The sequence below is a fragment of the Mercurialis annua genome, linkage group LG7 (genome assembly GCF_937616625.2).
Source record: "Mercurialis annua linkage group LG7, ddMerAnnu1.2, whole genome shotgun sequence".
In the NCBI taxonomy this organism is placed as follows: Eukaryota; Viridiplantae; Streptophyta; class Magnoliopsida; order Malpighiales; family Euphorbiaceae; genus Mercurialis; species Mercurialis annua.
Window position 1 is genome coordinate 37,511,928 of NC_065576.1, and position 22,359 is coordinate 37,534,286.

A 22,359-nucleotide genomic window follows, 5' to 3' on the forward strand; every position below is an offset into this window, starting at 1 on the left:
AATCCACTAATTGCAGAAAACTTGAAGATGACAGCTACCCAACCAAGGTCCTCAACAAATCATTTTAGAAGGGAAAATATGCATTGGAGAATGGCAGCTTTGATCCTAACTCCATAGATAGGCCCCACCATGTTGGTCTAGACATTAACTACATACAGTATCACGAAAACTAATTCAGTTAGGAGAACTAGTACTGAACCCAGACCCCTGTTGCATTAGTAACAAAGCAAAATGGATGTTATGCAATTATTATCTTGTAACATGAATTTGAATAGCAAATAGAATGTGAAGTAATGTAATGCATTTTCCCATAAACCCAGACCCCTGTTGCACTGTATTAAAATTCCAATACAATAGTCTTTGTCGCAATCTTCTCGTTTGCTCGACTAATTTCCCCAATTACTATGACTATTCAAAAATGTACCATGAACCTTAAAAATGATTTAAAAGGATTCATAAATACTCACGGCCAGCTAACATTACTACAAGATCAGCAGTATAGAGATTTTAAACAAAACGTAATATAAACACAGAAAGAATGCAGTGTAAAAGAAGCTAAAGATCCGATGATTATGCCTAAGCTGCCAATTTTCAGTGTAAAATGGCTAAAGTTTTGATGATTGTTCAATAAAGAAACAGAAAAAATGCAGATAAAAAGTAAATCATGAGAAGAGTGCATAATGTACAGTTTAGGCAACATAATGCAGAAAATAGCGCTTAGAAATTTGACAAACTTAATGGTTCATCGCCTAAAGTAGAGGTCCTTGGAAGTAGTTTAAGATCTCAGGATAGATTTCAAGCTCGCAACGCACTTATGGAATTGGAGCTTTTCCTGTTAGATTGACATTAGGAAGGGAAAGATCAAACCCTAATTTGATCACTATCAATTTAATAATAGGAATTCACTAACAAATTTCAAAATTCAAATCAAACAAAGAGAGACATCAATTATTTAGAGAATGGAGGAGAAGAGAAAAGAAACCGTTGTTCTACCTTATGCCGCTGTCGTGATGCCTTCTCTGCTGCTTCCGTTTTTCCTTCTCCGTTGCTACCATTCCGCCTCATTATAGTTCAGCTGTTGCCGCTGTCGATGTTCCATCTGCACCATCGTTCTGTTGCATCCGCCTCCGTTTCGTCTTCGCCATCATTTTGTTGCCTCCGCCGTGGCTTAGTCTTCACCATCGTGAAGAAGATAGAAGAAAGTGACCATGGTGAGAAAAAACAGAAGAAATCTTATAAAAGAAAAGAATATAAAAATAGGTATAAAAAAGAAAATTAAATTGGTGCTCAATGTAAAGATTTAAAACCAATGGTATAAAAGTAAATGTTTCATAAAAAACAGTAAAACGTATAAAAAGCCCTAAAAATAATCAAACGGTTCAAAAATGCTTATAAAAAGAACATATTAAAAAGGCCTAATGTCTTAAAAAACCCCGACCTTTTAGCCCCTTTTCAATCATACCCTGACGTTGCAAATTTGTCAATTTTACCCTATTTTGCATTTTTGTGTTTCAATTGTACCCTGAAAAATTAAATTAACGTCTTTTGCGTTTGGAAATTTGTTTAAAACATTCTACATGTCTCGCATATATTAATTGTATATTTTTAAAATTTATTTAAATTTAGTTAAATTAATTAAGAATTTAAATTAGTGTTAATTTGATTATGGTTTTTAGTTAGTTTTTAAAAATAAAGGACTTATTTGTACTTTTTTGAATAAAAAAGAATTTAATTTCATGTTTAGACTTAATTAATTGAATGATTTCATCATTTAAGTAAAAAATTTAACAAAAATTAAAATATTGGGGTACAATTGAAAACGGAAAATTTAAAAGTGGGTAAAATTGACAAATTTTCAACGTCGGGGTAGAATTGAAAAAAAGTTTAAAGGTGAGGGGTTTTTGAGTGATTAGGCCTATTAAAAAACTGGTGATATTTCCCAATTTTGAAAGATTTTGGTCAGAATTGATATGAATCGCAAAGGTTTGATATTTTTTGGGTGTTTGACCATATTATTATCATATAGAAAGAATTGTTAGTATTAGTAAATTTTGATGGAAAAAATTAAAGACATACTTTAGATAAAAAAAATTTAAAATTATGTTAAAAAATTAGGTTAGAGAATTAAGTTTAAAAAATTACGAGAATTGAATTAAAAAAATTCGATAGACGATTTTGGTAGATAAATTATAATAGATTTGAAAATTATTGATTTTAACTTGACAATTAAATTTTTATGAGTCTCTTTACTTGTTTCTTTAGCTAATTATGTAAATAAACTGTCCTTTTTAAACCTAAAGAAATATTTTCTTATTCATTTGTTTCTTTCTTCCTCCTGCAGTCAGCCATGGCTGAACAAATTAGAACCTGTAACTCATCCGAATTTTTACTTTATTAACAAAGAACATCAAATTTTCGGTCACGATCAGTTGCAAAATCGAAGCATAAATAGCAACAGCAGACGCTGTATATGCTCAGGATCACTGAAATTCTATCAAAAATTGAAGAATCGCGAAATCATGAGCTTGGTCGACAATTCCGGTGAGTAGATTACTTTCAGCTCCAGTTTTCTTACAATCGTTTGAAGTGATCGTAGTAGAATCTCAATTATCTGCGAAAAAATTGAATGATAAAGCAAATATTAGATGATAAACAAACTTGAATTTTAAGTTTGCTACTAGTTTTTAATATGTTTAAATGTGTTTTTATTGTGTTTGTATGTATCAATTATTGTCTTTAAATAAATTTGTGGAACTTAAAATCAAGTTTTGGATAATGTAAATTGGTAATTAAATTGATTTGAAGTGGTTTACCAAATTTAGTTTAAATACTCATTATGTTTGTTGTTTACTATAAGTTTTATATAGGTTTAATTAATTGTCATTCAACATGTTTTGTATAACTCAAAATCAGTTTAATTGACAATGGAAACAATTTGAGAGAAGTTATCATGTTTTAGGTTTAGGAATAGTTTTATATCAGTTAACTAATATGTCACTATTGGTTTTAATATACTGTTTTGCAGGAAAAAACACAGTGCCGGTTCTTGTATGCTATAATGGAAAATGGGATGAAAATTTTAATTACTCCAATTACAAAATGAAAGGAATTTTAATACCGGATGACACAAATTTTGAAAAGCTCCAGTCAATGATTGCACGTATACACCAAGTTGACTACTGGGAACCCAATATGGAGATTAAATATCAGTTAGAGAGCAACCATCAAACTTTAGAAGTTGAAGATGATGACAGCCTCGGATTTTACCTTGAACTGAAAAGGAGGGACTCTAGCGTAACAAAGTTTCCACTGTGTATTTCAACCAAAAAATCTGACGAACCGCCCCAATTGCCGATGATTAACAACAAATCTTCCACGGCATTTAATGAAGAACAAACAGAAAATGTAGAATCCAAAAATTCAGCCATGGATATTGTAGAATATGCAGATACTATGAGATATCAGACCAGTGAAGACGAGGAAGAAGATGAAAGTAAAGAAGAAGACTACCGAATTGTAACTGATTCGAATGAAAAAGAAGTCTATGTTGGGCAAATCTTTAAAGATAAAACGATCATGAAGACCTGTTTGTGTTTATATGCAATTGCTAACAACTTTCAGTTTAAGGTGAGTAAATCATGCTCGATTGAGTATGTACTCAATTGTTTGGACAGCAATTGCAAATGGAGTTTGAGGGCTTCAAGAGATGGAAGGACAAGCATGTTTCTTATTAGAAGACTCAACAACATTCACACATGCTCATTAAAAATTAGAATGAAAGATAAAAGGCAGGCAACATCTTCAATTATAGCAGAGGTGCTAAAATCCAAGTTTTTGGATGTCAAAACAGTGTACACGCCGGCAGACATAATTGCAGACTTTCAAAAGGAATATGGTATCATTTTAACTTACCATAAGGCATGGAGAGCGAGGGAGAAGGCGCTTGAACTAATTAGAGGTAATCCGTGTGACTCTTATGCTGTTTTCCTAGTTATTTCCACATGATTTTGCAAAAAAATCCTGAATCAATAGTAATGGTACGTTTTTAAAATCAATCCATTATTAAATTTTTACGTATAGATACTTCGTTCTATAAGGAATTGGTTAAAGTCATCGAGGAATCAGATGTGATAGTGGAAATTCTGGATGCCCGAGATCCTATTGGTACCCGTTGTTTTGATATGGAAAAGATGGTGATGAAATCTGGTCACAATAAGCAACTCGTTTTACTTTTAAACAAAATTGGTAATTTTTTCCTTACCTTTCTTTTATCCATTTGATACATATCTTTTGTTTTTCTTCTTGTGTATGTGCTTTGCTTATTAAATTTATTAAAACATGGGCAGTAGAAATGCAGTGTTCAACAAGTTATTTTCAATTTTATGCTATCTCGCATTTTGATTTTATTATTGCATTGCAGATCTTGTCCCACGAGAAGCTGTTGAAAAATGGCTAAAGTATCTTAGAGAAGAATTTCCTACAGTTGCCTTCAAGTGCAGTACTCAAGAACAGAGATCAAATTTAGGGCGGAAATCTTCCTCTAAAGCAGCAAAGGGCAAAACTATTTTAAAAACAAGTGACTGTCTTGGAGCAGCAACACTTACTAAATTGCTGAAAAACTACTCAAGAAGTTATGATGTACATTGAGTTATCTTTTACTCTTTGACCTTGTCTATTTCCTTTTTCTTCCTTCAATTCTTGAATTGAAGCTTATTGGACTGTGTAGTTAACCTTTAATTGTATTTGAACCTGTGCTGCATCTCAAAATTTTATTTCATTGAGTTGCTATGTGTCTCAAATAGTAATGTGTTGCACACCGTGGTATTCCGCAGATTAAAAAATCAATTACAGTTGGCATTGTTGGGCTGCCTAATGTTGGTAAGAGTAGTCTGATTAACAGCTTGAAGAGAAGCCATGTTGTCAATGTTGGTGCTACTCCTGGGTTAACAAGATCAATGCAAGAAGTTCAACTAAACAAGAATGTTAAGTTGCTCGATTGTCCTGGTGTTGTAATCCCCAAATCTGCAGAGAATGATGCATCCATAGCTCTTCGTAACTGCAAAAGGATTGCGAAGTTGGAGGATCCAGTCAGCCCAGGTATCATAACCAATTCTTTTGAAAATTTATCACATGATTTTTTCTTCCGGTTTTTCTCGGCTATGCTGAAATTGAATGATGTAAGAGAAGTCTTAGATTCCATTATCTGAGCTGAATTCACTAGAGTATGATTTTATGTTTTCTCAATACAGCTTTTTTATATTATGATTTGCACATTAATGCATACTGCCTTACTTGGTAATACAGTGAAAGAAATTCTCAAGCTGTGCCCAGCTAGGCTGTTGGTAACCCTATACAAGATACCAGACTTTGAATCAGTTGATGATTTTTTACAAAAGTTGGCTACAGTCAGGGGCAGGCTAAAGAAGGATGGTACTGTGGACATTGATGCTACAGCCAGAATTGTTCTGCGTGACTGGAATGAGGGTATGCTTTGTGGCAAATTGCTCTTACTAGTAAGAGAAATTCAGGTTCTTAAAATGAACATTCTTTATTTGACATATTTCAGGTAAGATTCCGCATTACACAATGCCTCCAACTAGGAATCAAGAGGAACCTTCAGAGTCTCAGATTGTTTCAAAGCTCGGGAAGGAGTTCAACATTGATGAAGTTTACACCGGTGAATCTTCATTCATTGGAAGCCTCAAGTCTGTAAATGACTTTGATCCTGTTGAAGTTCCGCCTAGTTGCCCAATCAGTTTCAAGGAAAGCATGATACAGGTTTGTGATCTCTCTTTCTATTAGCTAGACGTTTTGGAAATTTCTTATTAGAATGGAGATTGAAAAGATAACTTTTCAGAATTAAATTTGGGATTGAAAATGAAAAAACGATTCCGTTTGGTTTTTGCTCAACCTTATTTCTAATTATCCTTTTGCCAACCAGGGAGATGAGGAAACCCAACCATCAGGTAAAGGTCATGAAAATTCGGAAGATATGAATAATGATGGTGAAGACCAGCCTATTGAAGACGAGCCTATGGGTTCTGAAGAAAATAATACAAACAAAGCCAAAGGAGAAAACCCAACTGGCCGACAAAACGAGAAGCTATATGACGCAGAAGGTATGCTAAACACAAAAGTGAAACGAAGGAAAAAAGCAGGTGAAGTGGATGCAATGGGTGATGACTATAATTTTCAAGCAGATTGCTTCGAGAAAAAGGGTTCTGACATGGACGTCGAAAAGGATGATAGCGAAATCATTGGTGAGGTGCCAATGCCTGATGTTAAGTTTGACGATATGATAACATGTATAACCATGAACCAAAAGGGTTTTGTATTTTCAGAAGTTTAGTTTTTTTCTTTCTCAAATGTTCTTTTCGGTTGAGCATTATGATAGCTATCTGAGGGGGATTCATTACATATACAGTTGTATCCTGCACAAGAAATCTTTGTGCCTAGTCGGAAGAGAGACCGACTCTTTATCTACATATACGTTTTGGAATATGTTTGATAATTCCAGAAAATTGAGCATGCTTGTATAAGTTGTATTCTTGGCCTGTGATCTAAAATATGCTAATGGACGAGAGGGTTTATAAATCTTGTAATCAAGTGGAGCTTGTTTGTATAAGTTGCAAGGCATCATGGCTTTCCTACTGTGGAGATCAGATTCAAAACGTAGCAGTACGTCGAGTTGAGTTCAATCGGGACATTGTAAACCTCGGGACTTGACTATAAAACTCAAAGATGAAAACTCAACTTGGATTGGATCAAGTCTCTAAAACTCAAAGCTTAAACATCAACTCAAAACTTGATCAAGTGTTATTTTAGAAGCTCAAATTAGAGCTTAATAGAATAATTGAAAATTGAATTCAATTCTTTGTTTACTATTTACTATTTAATTTTAGTAGAAATATAAATATCATTATAAATATGTTTAATTATGAAGATTAACAAATGAAATAATTAAAATTGAATAGATATATAAACTTGTCGAGCTGAGTGTATATAATGAATGAACTCAAGCATGACTATTGAATCAATTTTAAATATTTTTTGAGTCGATCTCAATTCGTTTGCCAATCGATTCAACTTATTAGTGCAGCATTTTGCCTCAGGGATTTTTACTAAATCACTTGACCAAAAGGTATCATTTTACACTGGTTAACAGGCTCCAACTATAAGATACATAGAACAACATATTTCACCCTTACAACATATCTCAACCTTACAAATTTTAACCTTGTCAAAACTTAACAGGTTCGAACTATACGATATATAGAACAACATATTCATTCATCAATTGACACCCCAAAAGCAGAATCCTCAGTACTTGAATTTGGAGATGATGGTGAAATTGTAGGATTGGTAGCATTGGTAGTTGGTGATGAAGTAGTCGAGTTAACACCATATGCAATATCAACTGTACGAGGCTCGGGCACAAGTCCTTGTGCTTCCATGGCTTCACGTGCTGCATTTTCCTTGGCCTTTTTGGCTCTTTCCAACACATCTTCCTGCAAATGGCTATGGAATAAGCATGCATGGCTAACAAGCATAAATAATAATGTTGAATGGTTCGACGGATTGAAATATTAAGTAACAACAGTATTTTACATCCTCTAATAATCTGAACAATGCCAAAAAGTAATGCTGTAATTTGGGTTTCGGCACACATGAAGAGGCAACTACAAATAGCATTATCAGGTAATCAAAAGTCGGTTATATAAACAATTGACAACAACATCAAAGGATTTGCGAGTACAATTGACTTCCATTATTTTAAGGGTTAATTGCAAAATAAGTCATGAACTTTGGTGTATTTTGCAATTACAACACAAACTTTAAATCGTAACAATGTCAGACACGATCTGTCAAATTTTTGTAATTCGGAATACCGAACAATTTCCGATAAAAACAATGCTGATGTGGATGCCGGGTGTCCATGCCAATATTTGTTTATCGAAAACTTATTCAGTGTTCTGCATTGCAAAAACTGGTAATTTGCTAGAATATAAAGTTCGTGTTGTAATTGCAAAACATGCTAAGTTTATAATTAATTTTGCATTTAACTCTTATTTTAAACATTCAAAAAGAAGTTGCACATCAATAGTTTCTTGCATGATGATAGCAAGCATATGAAAGAATAAACGTTGATTAAAACAAGGCTGAATAGGTTCACTTATGGGTAGCTCATTACCTGGAAATCCTGTACTTGTCTCTGTTGCTCTGCTTGCAGCCTGCCAATAGTGCTCAGGAACTCCCCGACTGCAGATTCTAAACGCTCATTAACTGCTTCTGCAACAGCCTTTCCCAAGAAAAATGCATCTAGGACATTCTTGCTTTCGTTATCACCTGCTCAATTGTATAGGTAAGGTAACGATGATATCAAAGAGTTTCACGCCATATATTTCAGATTATGTTCTACTTGCTAGTTCATAAACACATTTCTTAAAGCAATGTTTTACAGCTTCTTATCTAGTAATCATACCATATACCTAATCCGTAATAAAATTTAATCAATAAAATCACATTTCGGCGCAATCATGAGAGCGCAATCATGAGAGCGCTGAATGGACAAATGATGAAATTACAAGAGAACAACATTCATCTTGATGTAAAGGCATATTCAGACAACGCATAAGAATGAGAGTTACGAAGAATCTCAAAGAAGATGGAATTGGAATTAACAGAACTAAGATGATCCATTATCAAATCAGAAGATTAAAAAAATCTTTGCCTTAACTTAATGAAAAGAAATCCTTTTGACTTGCTGCCTTATCTAAAATACATTTCATTTGCAAGTTCTTTTTTAGGAATTCACCAAATCTCATTAAATCGAATATGAAACAATTACATAGTTACATTTGCAAGTTAAGTGACATAAATAAAACCAATCTACAGAATTCAAAAAATAACCAACTGAATTTCTAAATTAACTAAACACAACTATAATCATTTCGAAAAGAACTCTACAACATTTTACAGAACTTATTTGAACCAAACACACACTAAAGTACATATGATAATATGTATTAAGAAAATAAAACCTTGTGGTGGAGAATTGAGATAAACAAAACCAACTCAATTCTCCATCACAAAAATTAGACCTTTTCCCCATCAAAAATTCCAAAACAAATTCTTCAAAAGATCAAATCTTTTCATCTGGTGCAATCATTTATGTCCAACTACTCGGTTAATAAAACAATACAAGAACAGAAAATAAAGAAAAAAGAGTTAAAAAAAGTACCAGAACCAGGGCCAGCAGTGCTATTACATCGAACACTAATAACATGCGACTGTCTATCACTACCAAACCTAAGGCCTGTCCTAACCTTTAAATCTGAGAAACTTAACAAACCATGATGATTAACAACAGAGCCAATTGCAGAGCTGTGAGGGGTAGTTTGGTGATTAAATTTAGTGGCAGAGAAATGAAATGGCGGGGAAGGTGAAACCCCATTCATGGTGGTGTTACTCTGGTCTATTTTTTTTTTTTTTGAGTTTAATCCGAGGTTTATGCCTGCCTTGGACATGGTGGTTGTTATACCGGTAATTATAGATTTTGTTTGGTTTGGATCTGATGTTCCTGCTGGGCCTTCAAGCCTTTCGAACACCATAGTTTCCACCCAGCAGACAAATTTTGTTTTTTAATTTTTTTCTTGTGTTTTTCTACTCTCCTTACTTTCTATTTTGTATTTTTACCTAAACTTAATAAGGATCAAATTAATATTTTAATTAGTAAAAACGGGTCAATTTGGTGTTTTTCTTCTTCTATTTAACTAAAATACAATCTGCATAATATTTTAACCAGTTAAAAACAAGATCAAATTGATATTTTTTTACATTTAATTAATTGTTCGGTGTTTACAATTTTAGCAGAAATCGTAATAAGTGTGTGTAAAGTGCGGGCGGGCCAAGAACGAATTTCAAATTTGTGTAGAACTTGACTTCGTAACAAGTAATCGGGGTATGGTGAATCTTATAACAATTAACAAGTACTCCAAAAATTTGCTAAGTAAACTTGAATGAAAAGAATGTAAATAGCTTGAATTCAATTATAAATGTATTTTATAAATTGAAAGAAAATGAAAATAATAAGTGTTTGAGTGTGTAATTTGCATTTGGGTGTGTTTAATTTGGATGTTTGATCGGACCCTCAAATAAAAAAGTATTTTTCTATTTATACAACTCTAGAAACAGTTGAAACCTCTTCAAGAACTCGCTAGTTACTTCAAAACTTCTTCAAAAGCCATTTTGTCCATTTTTCGTGTTTATATTGTAACTCCTCTTTCAAACCATTTTTCACGTCGCATGTTACATTTTTTACGTCCATAATTTCCTAAATATAATTATTTATTCATGTAAACATGTTTGAAATTAATCTACTGAATATATCACCGACTTCACTTAATCCATAAATTGTGAAGCCCGAAAATTTGATCAACCAAGTAAAACACTAGTAGAATCCGAGAAATTAATCGACCGAGTACATTGCTACCACATATGGCCCGAGAAATTAATCGACTGAGTACATTGCTACCACAAATGGCCCGAGAACTTAATCCACCGAGCTCTAACCATTATTCTCAATACCTAAGTTGGACTTACACTGGTGCACACGCAGTCTTAATGATGCCCATTAGATAGCACATTCCATGTTTTCCATACGATAGTTCGAAATCCGTTTTGAAAAGCATAAATAAAATAATTTGCACATTTTAAATAAAATTTACTTAATAATTTAAACATAACAAAATAAACTCATAAAAATCGCGTAATGGTATAATCTCCGCCACAGGAACACTCCTCGAGATTCCACCGTCTCTGAGCAGACTCCCTCGATATAGGCGAGTCTAATAATTAGAAATAACGTTAACATCTAAACACAAAGAATAGACTCTGCCTAACTCTAAAATTCTAACAACCAACACATAACAATCATAACATAGCAATTTAGCAAGTAAGGCAAACATTGGATTAAACCTAACACGTTAAAACACGTTAAATCTAAACCTCGCCTAATTTTAGAATTAGAAGATTTTGCGCCCCTCAATGTGTGTGCGAAGCCAATGTGTCATGCTTGTGATTCTCTCCCGTCACGCCCGCGGCGCCCTTATGTCACAGGCGCGAAATATTCACTGGATTGATGAAACCTGAAAATTTTGATTTTCGCTAGAAACCTCCAAATCGATCCGCGATGGCTTTGATAGGTTCATATATACTAATAACAATATTAGAAATTTTAAATTAATTTAAAGTCAAAATTGGAGAGATCAAAAGAACTTGATCCAACATATAGCACATGAAATTTCTCGCATTCCCGTTAAGGGTCCATATTACCATTTTTTTTGCCTTTCACCGATGACTCATTGAGATAATCTCCTTCACATTGAGCTTGTACATCATTAGAATTGTTAGAACATACATTCCTCTCTTCAACACTTGAGTTATCTTCAACCTCTAAGTCCCCTTCATGAATGCTATTAATATTGTCAACCTCATTTATTCCAATCCACTTAGGATCCTCTTCTTCACTTCCGGATCAATTGAATAATGTAGTTTTCCTCTTAATTATTGTCCTTTCCATTCATATACATGTGTTCACATATGGAAAAACTTTTCTCAAGCAGTATACCCCTTTCCCTTACCTTGTCACAATTCGATTTCACGGTCTAGGGAATAAACCTTAAACCCTAAACCATAGCCCATAAACCCTAACATTATCACATGGTAGCTCTGAAACACGTAATAAGCCTGTCAGATATTAACACATGTCGCGGTTATCACATAAACACATAACATTATCTATCCTAAATATTTACGAAACCTATCACTCTCGGAAGGCAACTCCGAACTAAATCAATCTGAAACGATAACTCAATAAGCAAACAATTTCATGAAGCATAAATATTATAATTAAACATAACATTTAATTTCACTTCTCTTCATTTCTCAATTTTTAACTCATTTGATTCATTTCACAATTATATATGGCTTACTTTTTTTTTTTCATAACGATAGAGTCTATTATGAAGATTAAGTTTACAAAAGTGAAAGTCATATAACAAATGACCTATATATGATCTTTCAAAAATTAAAATATAAAATAATAGGCCACAATAAAGATGCAAGTAAAAAATAATCGAAAGAACAAAAAATCCTAGACATATGTCCCCGAATTTTAACACAACGATTACGTTAAGAGGGTGTTTCGATATTTTCCTTTTTCGATTTGCCATTCAATCCGCTTGATCCGTTGAAACCTACTATTTCCGATTTTTGATCTTCATCTTCATTTAAACTTAAAAGAAATAGATCCATAACTTTTTAATTTCTTAGAGCTACAAGATTTTAAAATTAAAACTCAAACAAACACTAATTTTTTTTAAATAGATCTAAGAAATCTAAGCAAAAAAGGTATAAAAGACCTTAAACTTTATTCCAACAAGAAAATCAACAAAATCCAAATTAAAAACTAAACTTTAAATAGATCTATAATAATTAGTAATATGTGCAGAGAAAGGATGATTTTCCGGCTAACCGGAAAATTCATCTTCTCCCACCCACCATTTAAAAGATGAAGAAAAAGAGACTTTACCATTTCACAACAATCAATGATTTTAAACATCTTTAACTTATTTCACATTCATTAGGCCACAATGTCATTTCATCAAAAGTTTCATAAAATAATTTAGGTATGAATGCTATTCCAAAACCATAGTATAAACATATTAGGCTAATCCTCTAAAAATCCCCTCACCTTTCAACCCCCTTTCATTTTCACCCTCACCTTTCAAAATCTTCAATTTTATCCTAATTACCACCTTTCACTTTCAATTGCACCCTCGAAATATTAAATTGACTTTTTTTCACTCAAAAAATTTCGAATCAATATTTTTTATTTTTACTCATTTTCTAAATAGTACTAAATGTTAAAATTTCAACAATAAAAACATCTTCTCTAAAAAATATTTTAAAAATTACTAAATTTCACATTCACTTTTATTTAATTTTACCGTTTTAATTCCATAAAATTTATTAGATTAGATACTATTTATAATATTTGTTGAAATATAAAGTATTAATTTGAACTTTTTGCAGTAAAAATAGGTCAATTTAATATTTAAGGGTGTAATTGAAAGTGAAAGATGGAAATTAGGGTAAAATTGGGGATTTTGAAAGGTGAGGGTGCAAATGAAAGGAAGTTGAAAGGTGAGGGGTTTTTCAGGGGATTAGCCAACATATTATAACCTTTCAAAATCATTTTAACATTATGCCACATGAAACATGACAATTATAAAATTAAACATAGGGGTCAAATATGGATTGAGCCTTTCAAATTAAAACTTCCCCATATGAAATAAAAATTAGAAAAAGATTAGAAGAGAAAGGGCACCCTCCAAACTTCTAGAACAAGAAATTAAAAAAAAAAGTCATCCTCCGCTTCCTTCCGTTGATCAAATCAAAAAGAAATTTCAAAATCAGAAACTGCGTGGCAATTCCGTTAATACCTAACAAAACAAAGGGCGCCTTAAATCAAACACCACGGCACGCTACCTTGCCTCTTAACTAAGCAAACCAAAAAATAAAAAAATAAAAAAAGTTCAATTTAATTTCTTCAAACTTCAACAATATCAGCAACCACTACCCCTCGCCTTTTCTGACTTTCATTTCCCCAAAAATTTCTCCATTTTTAAAGATTAGGGTTTCACCATTATTATTTGTTCTTGTTGTTGCGGTGGTTACTGGTTAGTAGAGTATAGATCAAAGCATGGGGCAGCAGTCGTTGATTTACAGTTTTGTGGCGAGAGGTACAGTGATTTTAGCTGATTACACGGAGTTCACCGGAAATTTCACCGGAATAGCAGCTCAGTGTCTCCAGAAACTTCCGGCGACTAATAATAAGTTCACTTACAACTGCGATGGTCATACGTTTAACTACCTTGTCGATAACGGCTTCAGTAATTACTCTTCTCTTTTTTTTTTTTTAAGTTTAGCTGTTTATAAGATCTGATCTGTTTGTTTCTTTTTGTTCATTTATTCTTTTCTTATTATTTGATTTGATCTGATTTATTGATTTGATGTTATTTTGTGATTTGAAAGCATATTTTATGCTTGGATTTGATGTCTTGTTGTTTTCATGTGCTGAATGAATAGTATAGTTTAAATGGATATGATTAATGTTAGTTTTAGTTACTGTAGTTGATCAGTGTAGTAATCTACTACTAAATCTAGTATGAAGAGCTGTTTTAGCTCAAATTACCATAGGACGGGGACATCGTTTAGCGCAGATTTCCTTTTAAGAGGTAGAATGGAGTTATGGATCATCTTCATAGTTGGTAAGTGGGAAGTGAATGTTAGTTAGATTAAGGATGTGCAATAGGACGGGATGACAATTCTTGAAGATCATGGAAGCAGATTTGGAGTGATTTTTTAGGTATAATATTTCAAGAATTTGTTAAAAAAATTATAATAATGAAAAGCCATGGTGAAGGTGTCATTTGGTAACTTCTATTAGTATTTCTTTATTTCCTTTAGTGATGCAGAACTGATGAAAAATTATACTTTAAGTTTAATAGCTATCTTAAATGAGTACATTAGAAAAGGAAAAAAATATATGTATCTTAAGCTAAATTTAAATCTGATTAAATCCTCTAGCTACTATTTTGAAGTATATTAAGGAGAAAAGGGACTTGCATGAAGTAGCCAAAAAATTTGGTATATGAGAGTTCTTTTTTCTAAAAAAATTAAATAAAAGTTACAGTACTTTTGTCTCGTTTGGAGATTCTTTTCAACCACTTTGATCCATTCTTGTGTTCTGCCATTTTTTATCTGTAAAATTGATGATTAGAGACATTCGAGTATCATTGGGACTTGCAATGCATGAACGTAAAATGTGCTTCAAGGATGATGGGTTGTTTAGGAAAACCAGGTTGTGATCGGGTGCTTTATCCCAGACGAGGTTTATTACCAATCATATTGATACTTATGGTAGAACTGAGAACTGAGGCTTGAAAAGAGAATTTTATTTCATATGAAGTAGTAAAACCAGATTGTGATAGGGTGCTTTATCGCAGTCGAGGTTTATTACCACTCATATTGATAATTTTGCCTTTTGTCAATTTAAGTTTCCCCGTGTTAAAGCTTTCGGAGAGATAGAGAGCTATCAGCTATGGTAGAACTGAGAATCGAGGCTTGAAAAGAGAATTATATTTCATATATGAAGCAGTAAAATTAGTTAATTAATACATCTGTATGTAATATCTGTTTTAGAGTAAAATAGTGTTAGTAGAAGGACACTTAAAGGTATTAATATGTATTTGATGGAACATTAGAGATACACTTTGTCGACTTTTTTTAATTGGATTATTCATGCTGGCTTGTATTTTCTAAGTGATTGGCTGTTTCGGTCTTATCCTTTTTGTAAATTGAACTAACAATCTTGCAAATTTTGCAGCTTATTGTGTAGTTGCAGTTGAGTCTGTTGGCCGACAGATTCCAATTGCGTTTCTTGAGCGAATCAAGGAGGAATTTACCAAGAAATATGGTGGAGGAAAAGCTGCAACAGCAGTTGCTAATGGCTTGAACAAGGAATTTGGGTAACTGCTTTTCATTGTATAAGATTTAAACATGGTGCATGGATTCTATTATGTTAACTATTTAGCTAATCCGCTTGATGATACAGGTCCAAATTGAAGGAGCAGATGCAGTACTGTGTGGATCACCCTGAAGAGGTCAGCAAGCTTGCTAAAGTTAAAGCTCAAGTTTCTGAAGTCAAAGGAGTGATGATGGAAAACATTGAGAAGGTAAGACAATGATGCTAAATTAAATTACTTCAAGTCGTAGTAGCTACAGAATTTTGAAAAGTGAATGGTGTTGCTGTTTTGAGTGAGAAGGTTCCCGTTATCTATGATAATGAAAATGTTTTGAGAATTAAGAGTCAGAATTATGTTGTTAATTATTATGTTTTTTCTGCAGGTTCTTGATCGTGGAGAGAAAATTGAGCTTCTTGTTGACAAAACCGAAAATCTACGCTCTCAGGTAAATTAATGAACACCATTTGCCTTCTTGACAAAATTGCACTTTTGTTGTTGAGCTAACTTCATATAGATTCATATATGTTAAACTTTTCTTTTTGGACTCTGGCCTTCTAGTTCATCCCTTTTGGCAAAGACAATAAAAGTACAAACATAAGATCACTTTTAAACAACTTGCATATTTCATCTGAAAAAGTTATAAGCTCCTAAAACGTGTAGGTTTAGGTTCCTTTGCCATCTGAAACCTTTTCAATTTGTATCCAGTCAGATTTTCCAAGATGCTAATTAGGCCATGCTGCCCTAATTCTGAAATTTTCTATTTGTTACTTCATCATCCACTCCTATAATTAGGAATGGTGGGGGTCCTGCAGGTCTAGGCTGGTTACCCAGCAGCCCCCACTAGAGTGTTTCCTAGATGTACCCCCACTCTTCGCCTCTACGGGTGTGCATCGAACCAGACCAATTGAAAATCAAACAGAATTAAACTGAAAATGAGATGCTCAATTCACTTATTATAAAAAAATTGGTTTTGTTGGATTTTCAATTTTGAGAAACTGAATAGTTTAAGAAAAACAGAATAGATATATACTATACAATTTTCATAAAAATAACAAAATTCTTTGTGTTAAAACGGTTAAAATGTACATTGTATTATATTTCGACTTATATTTAGTTTCTAATTTTTTTACTTTAAAATTTTAAGAAGAATTATCTTTGGAATTAAACCAAAAATGGGCTGTGCAATTTACTTATAATAATATCTTTAAAAAATTTGGTTCGGTTCTATTTTTAATATTAAAAAAAAAAAATCAAATTATGCATATATTATGCAGATTTAAAAAAAAAATTACGTTTTCAAAAAAAAAAAAAATATTACATGTGTTCAAGCAAATGGTCAAAATGTAGGTTATATTACAATTTCTAAATTTGATTTAAGTAGCAATTTGCCCCTTCAACTTGTAAGTAATGGACAATTAACATATAAATTAACTTTGTTGGCAAATCAGTACACGAACTTGGTGATTATGGGCAATTAGCCCATTTTGGCAAATTAACTTACAAGTTAAGGGGGGCAAATTGCCAATTTAAGAGAATTAACTTACAAATTGAGGGGCAAATTGCCAAATTGGGGCAAATTGCATAATCAAGTTCATGTATTGATTTGTCAACAAAGTTAATTTATATGTTAATTGCCCATTGCTTACAAATTGATGGGGCAAATTGCCCATTTATTAAAACGAAGAATTATTTTTGAGTTTTTGTAAAATTCTAGCAAACCAAACCAAATTTGTCCTTTTATTTTTGGTTTGTTTTTCATTTTCTTTAAACATAGAAATCGAACCAAAATGCTGGATGCATACTCTTACTAGGCAGCGACTTTTGTGGTGTTTTTTCCCTCCCTAATTAGAAGTGACCATTAATTGCAAAAACTCTATTCTTTTAGACATTATATGATGTGGAAATTTTGGGGGTTGGTGCAGGCACAAGATTTCAGAACACAGGGAACCCAGATGAGGAGGAAGATGTGGTTCCAGAACATGAAAATAAAGCTGATAGTGCTGGGTATATTGATTGCTTTGATCCTCATCATTGTATTGTCCGTTTGCGGAGGCTTCAAGTGTTAGAATCATGTATGACGTCGAACCAAATATATTTTAAGATGCTGCTTGTGTATAGTTCGTACTCTTATTTTGATACTAGTCAGTTTATTGACGTGTGCAAGTTTGTCAATTCATTGTTGTAGTTAAATATGTTCTAAATATGTCCTCATTGATGCTCACTCCTAATGAATTTTGATTGCTTGATCGGACATGAATAAATGGAATCAGTGGGTAAATATTTTAACTTAACATATATTTCAACTTAACATATCATGAAAAAGCAATGTAGTAGATTCGGAATCCATTTTTTTTTAAATCTTTTTTGTAACCTAAAATGTTGAACAACAAGAATCGTCTCCTAACCTAACCTGTCGACTAAGAATCATTTCATATTGATTTCAATATTATCTATCAATCTGACCTTCCCAAACCAGGCAGCAACACAGAATACAACAGGAATCTTTATTTCTTCCACAGCCTCCAAACTTTGCTGCTCTACAATCTGGTGACAACAGTAAAATGACAACATTAGTATCTTCAATGTTAGGTTTGTTTAATTCAGTTGCTATGTATCAGTTTCCACCGCCGAAGCTATTCCTACAGCTTAATTTTGAAGGTTTTCTTTTTTTTATTTCACCCGATTTTATCAGCTCCGAGGTTCCTCCAATCTCTAAACCAAATAATGGCCTAAGACATTTTAAAGGGTTTAAAGAAAAGTGAGAAGGATAAAAAATAAACAAATAAAATTCTAAGAAAATGTTGTTTTGCCAAGCAAATTACGAGATGTAGATTACCTCCTATGGTTTGAGGGAAGTTTTTTAAGACACAAATAAATTCAAAATGCAACCACTGTTATGGAAAGAAGATGCTCACCTCAGCATAATCAATTTTTCCTCCAGCCTCATTTATTGTCTGGACGACCATATCTCGTAACTCTCTACAGTTCGTTCGGCCTTCTTCTGCATGTAACTTGGCCTTCAACAACGATTTGCTAATAGACAAAGCCTGCAGAATTCATGGAAGAGAGAATTGAAATCTAAACTACAAGGAGTTGTACTCTATGTTGTATGAGAACTTTGACTATTTGGCATTTCATTTCTGTTTCCAAAAAGCTTCTAAAATTCTACTGTAATATTTTATATCTTTAATCAATTCTTGTCAAAAATGTCATTTCACCGTTTTCTGTTTCGGCAATTCTGTTTCTGTGCAACATAGCACCGTGGACACGCTTTTGAGCAATCTAGTGCATAGAAAATCTTTTGACAAACATTTCTTAAATTATGTTTTTTCTTATTGAGCTCACTAGAAGTACCGGAATTGTTTTAAACAGTACGATTTGTATCGGAATAGTAAAATCTCAAAACTCCTAGAAACTGATAGATGTACATCAAGCCACCCAATTTATTTAAGCAAACAACAAAATATTAATGAGCGTCTGGCAGACATTAAAACTAAATGAAAAGATGTAGTAGTAATTAAAGAAAACATAACATTCCACAGTTATTGAAAGAACCTTTGTCCTCTCTTCAGTAGAAAGATGCACATTGCGAGAACTCAACGCAAGACCATCGCTATCACGCATTATTTCAGAACCTATTATTTGTATGGAAAAATCAAGATCTCGCACCTGCAGATAGTTAATCACTAATCAGAGTGTAACCAATCAGTAAATGGTTCCAGATTTGTAATAAGAAAGTCTAATAGTGATCTTAGCCAGATTACAAAGCGAAAGAAAAAGGTTCTATATGAATTTCTATCCCAAATCCATAGTTTTAAATGATTTAAGCTGAAAACTGCAACATCAGGAAACTATGCAACTAGAAAACAAAAGCATGACAACTAAAGTTTATACACTATATTGTCCAGAAGTGAATTGAAACTTTGAAACATGGAAAAAAACGAAATGAGAAACGGCGAAAAAATATGTTTACAAAATAGGTTATAATTATAAAGTTCTAGACAGTGCCAGAATCTAATTTTTTTTCCGGCCCGGGCTTTAGCCCTGATTTTCACTACAAATGTACCTCTATTTTCTTAAAAAAACGGTCACAGTCAGGGCTGGAGCCTACCCTAACCTAAGAATCGTTCCGCCCCTAGTTCCGGAGTTTCAGAATTGTTTCCGAAACATATAAGCCGACAACTTTTTATGCAATATGGGATATGGTTATGCCTCTCAGACACATACTTAAGATTTAAAGTACATTAACATAAAATCCTAAACCCATCCCCATGGTTGCATAACAAATCAGACAAACATCAACTGAAATTGAAACATTCAACAATAAAACCAAATCAACATGTCAACGACGAATAAAATGAATCAAAATTCTCACCATTCTTTGAACAATCCTCCACTGCTGATAATCCTTCTTCCCAAACAAAGCAAAATCAGGCTCCACAATATTAAACAACTTGGTAACAACAGTAGCAACTCCTCTAAAAAACACAGGCCTACTCTCCCCACACAAACCCTTCTCCAATCTCTCAACTCTAACCCAACTCTCATGCCCCAAACCCTTCTCCTCCACACAATTCACCACCTTTTCACCCTCCAAATTCCTCATCTTTTCACCACCATCATCGTCCCCATAATCATACAAATTATGGGGATGAAAAACAACGTCAACCCCACCACGAACAGACATGAGCTTGAGAATATCGCCATGAAAATCAGATGGGTAGGTGGAAAGATCTTCGGAAGGGGAGAATTGACCTGGGTTTACGTAGATTGAAACGACTGTTAAATCTGCGTGAGTGTGAGCTTGTTGAACGAGTGATAAATGGCCTTGGTGAAGGTAACCCATGGTGGGTACGAGGGCGATTGTTTTGCCTTGAGATCTCATTTGCCTCGACCAGTTTCTCATCTTTTGTTTCTCTGTTATTATTATTGGCTCCTTGCTTGCTTCCATTTTTGTGATCTTTTTTCTGATTAAATGGATTAGTGGTGATGTTTCTTGGTTGGGATAGTAAGGAAGAAGACGAAGGGGATTGAAGATTAGGAGCGTTGGAATTCGAAATGGAACAGAGAGATGGACAAATGGCGTTATGTGGCGGGTTGGTTGCACTTCACCACTTGTGCTGGCTGTCATCATCCTTCAGTCACCAAAGAGCTTGAGTGTTTTAAAAACCGAACGGGTGGCCAAACCGATAAGATCACTGGTTTCCGGATAACCGGTTCAATCGGTTGAATGGAAATTTAGAAAAATTTAAAAACATTTATAGAGTTAGTGATGTATTTTTGATATTTAGTGACATTTTTTCATCGCTAATTCTTGTAATCCGGCTAGACCAGCAGTTCACCTATTCAACTACTAATTTATTTCGATTCTTCCGATCTGATATAGTTGAATCGGATATCCGATTTTTTTTCAGTTTTTGTTTACTAGATTATTGTCGATTCTTGATTTAACCGGTCGCCCATGTGTGATATTTTAAAACAAAGCAACAAACTACCCCTAATATTTAGGGGTTTATAAAAATATATCAACAAAAAAGTGAAAGAAATTGCAAAATACTGATTGATTATCTTTTTGGAAAATATTTGTTTTAGCAAAATTGAAAAAATATTTAAAAAAGTGAATATAATTGTAAAAATATTCAGCTATAAACCTACTTTCAACCAACCCAAACTAACTCTAAACTCAAGCTACTAACTACCACCACCTCCACACATCACAACCTTCGACCACCTCCACCTACGACCACCACCCCCATCAACATCCATTGTTCTCCACAGCTCTCCCACCACTCGCTACCACTTCCACCACTAATGTAATATCCCGTTCTTTTCCGGTGCAATTATGTTTTATACATTGATGTGTTTGTCGGCGTGTGTTGTTTTTCGTGTGATATGATTGTCATGTTATGTTTGGAATTTAAAGTGGTTTGAATATTATATTGAAGTTTGATATTGTTTCGGGTGTCCAACAACTCGTTTTTATTGAAAGAAATTGAGTTTTAAGGGTCTCAAGCAGTGAATGATCGCGATTGTTCATGGTGCAGAATTCGAACCATTAAAGTGTACGATCATGTGAACGATCGTTCACTGTCTTAAATGATCGTTTATGCTATTTTTCTATAAATATGCCGAGGACAAAACAAAAAAGCCTTTTTTTTGTCATTTTAGCCTATTTATTTCATTCTTTTCTCTCCCAATTTAATTTCCTCACTGTCCGAACCTTTAATCTTGAAATTGAAGCCGTCGAATGATTCTAAACACCTAATCAAACAATTCTACCTAGGAAAACATCGCATGCAACGAAGATTTTTCAAGATTTCTTCAAGTTGGTTTTATGAATTTCAAGTACCATTAAGGGTTGTTTCTCTCCAAATCTCTAGTCAAATTATTTTTTCTTTCAAAGGAGATTATGTAGAGGTATTTTGAACTCATTCCTACTTGTCATTCTTCTACTGCATGATGACTTGTTGATGTTGATTGTTATGAGAATTGATACGAAGATGAGAATTCTTGAAGGATAACTTAATGTGATTACATGGCATGCATGATGAAATAATCATGAGTTGTGTGAATCATTTGATATAATTATGATGACTATTGAGTGTTGGTCTGTATATTGATTAAAGTCTTAATGCCTTAAAAAAATCCCAACCTTTCATCCCCTTTTCAATCCTACCCTGACGTTGAAAAGTTGTCAATTTTACCCAGTTTGTATTTTTTTCATTTCAATTGTACCTTAAAGCATAAAATTGATCTTTATTTATTTGAC

At 33.3% G+C, this 22,359-nt stretch overlaps 4 protein-coding genes across 4 annotated transcripts; 2 read left to right on the plus strand and 2 right to left on the minus strand.

Annotated features, from left to right (window-relative positions):
• Window positions 1-2,311: 2,311 nt before the first annotated feature.
• On the plus strand, window positions 2,312-6,539 carry LOC126656053 (guanine nucleotide-binding protein-like NSN1). Its single transcript, XM_050350509.2, has 8 exons — window positions 2,312-2,541; window positions 3,026-3,958; window positions 4,081-4,245; window positions 4,421-4,638; window positions 4,833-5,097; window positions 5,305-5,484; window positions 5,567-5,778; window positions 5,942-6,539. Exons 1-8 carry the CDS (start codon window positions 2,520-2,522, stop codon window positions 6,347-6,349), a joined length of 2,403 nt encoding a protein of 800 aa, XP_050206466.1. The 5' UTR covers window positions 2,312-2,519; the 3' UTR covers window positions 6,350-6,539.
• A 542-nt stretch (window positions 6,540-7,081) lies between these two features.
• On the minus strand, window positions 7,082-9,630 carry LOC126654468 (uncharacterized protein At4g13200, chloroplastic). Its single transcript, XM_050348333.2, has 3 exons — window positions 9,242-9,630; window positions 8,192-8,346; window positions 7,082-7,508 (listed from the first exon to the last, which is right to left on the minus strand). Exons 1-3 carry the CDS (start codon window positions 9,609-9,611, stop codon window positions 7,287-7,289), a joined length of 747 nt encoding a protein of 248 aa, XP_050204290.1. The 5' UTR covers window positions 9,612-9,630; the 3' UTR covers window positions 7,082-7,286.
• Window positions 9,631-13,562: 3,932 nt separating this feature from the next.
• Window positions 13,563-17,762, plus strand: LOC126655898 (vesicle-associated membrane protein 722-like). The gene is made up of 5 exons (XM_050350248.2): window positions 13,563-13,955; window positions 15,452-15,593; window positions 15,680-15,800; window positions 15,973-16,035; window positions 17,513-17,762. Exons 1-5 carry the CDS (start codon window positions 13,766-13,768, stop codon window positions 17,654-17,656), a joined length of 660 nt encoding a protein of 219 aa, XP_050206205.1. The 5' UTR covers window positions 13,563-13,765; the 3' UTR covers window positions 17,657-17,762.
• Window positions 17,763-17,918: 156 nt separating this feature from the next.
• On the minus strand, window positions 17,919-20,752 carry LOC126655897 (pantoate--beta-alanine ligase). The gene is made up of 4 exons (XM_050350246.2): window positions 19,966-20,752; window positions 19,146-19,259; window positions 18,506-18,637; window positions 17,919-18,134 (listed from the first exon to the last, which is right to left on the minus strand). The coding sequence occupies exons 1-4, from the start codon at window positions 20,722-20,724 to the stop codon at window positions 18,015-18,017; spliced, it is 1,125 nt and encodes a 374-aa protein (XP_050206203.1). The 5' UTR covers window positions 20,725-20,752; the 3' UTR covers window positions 17,919-18,014.
• Window positions 20,753-22,359: the final 1,607 nt, after the last annotated feature.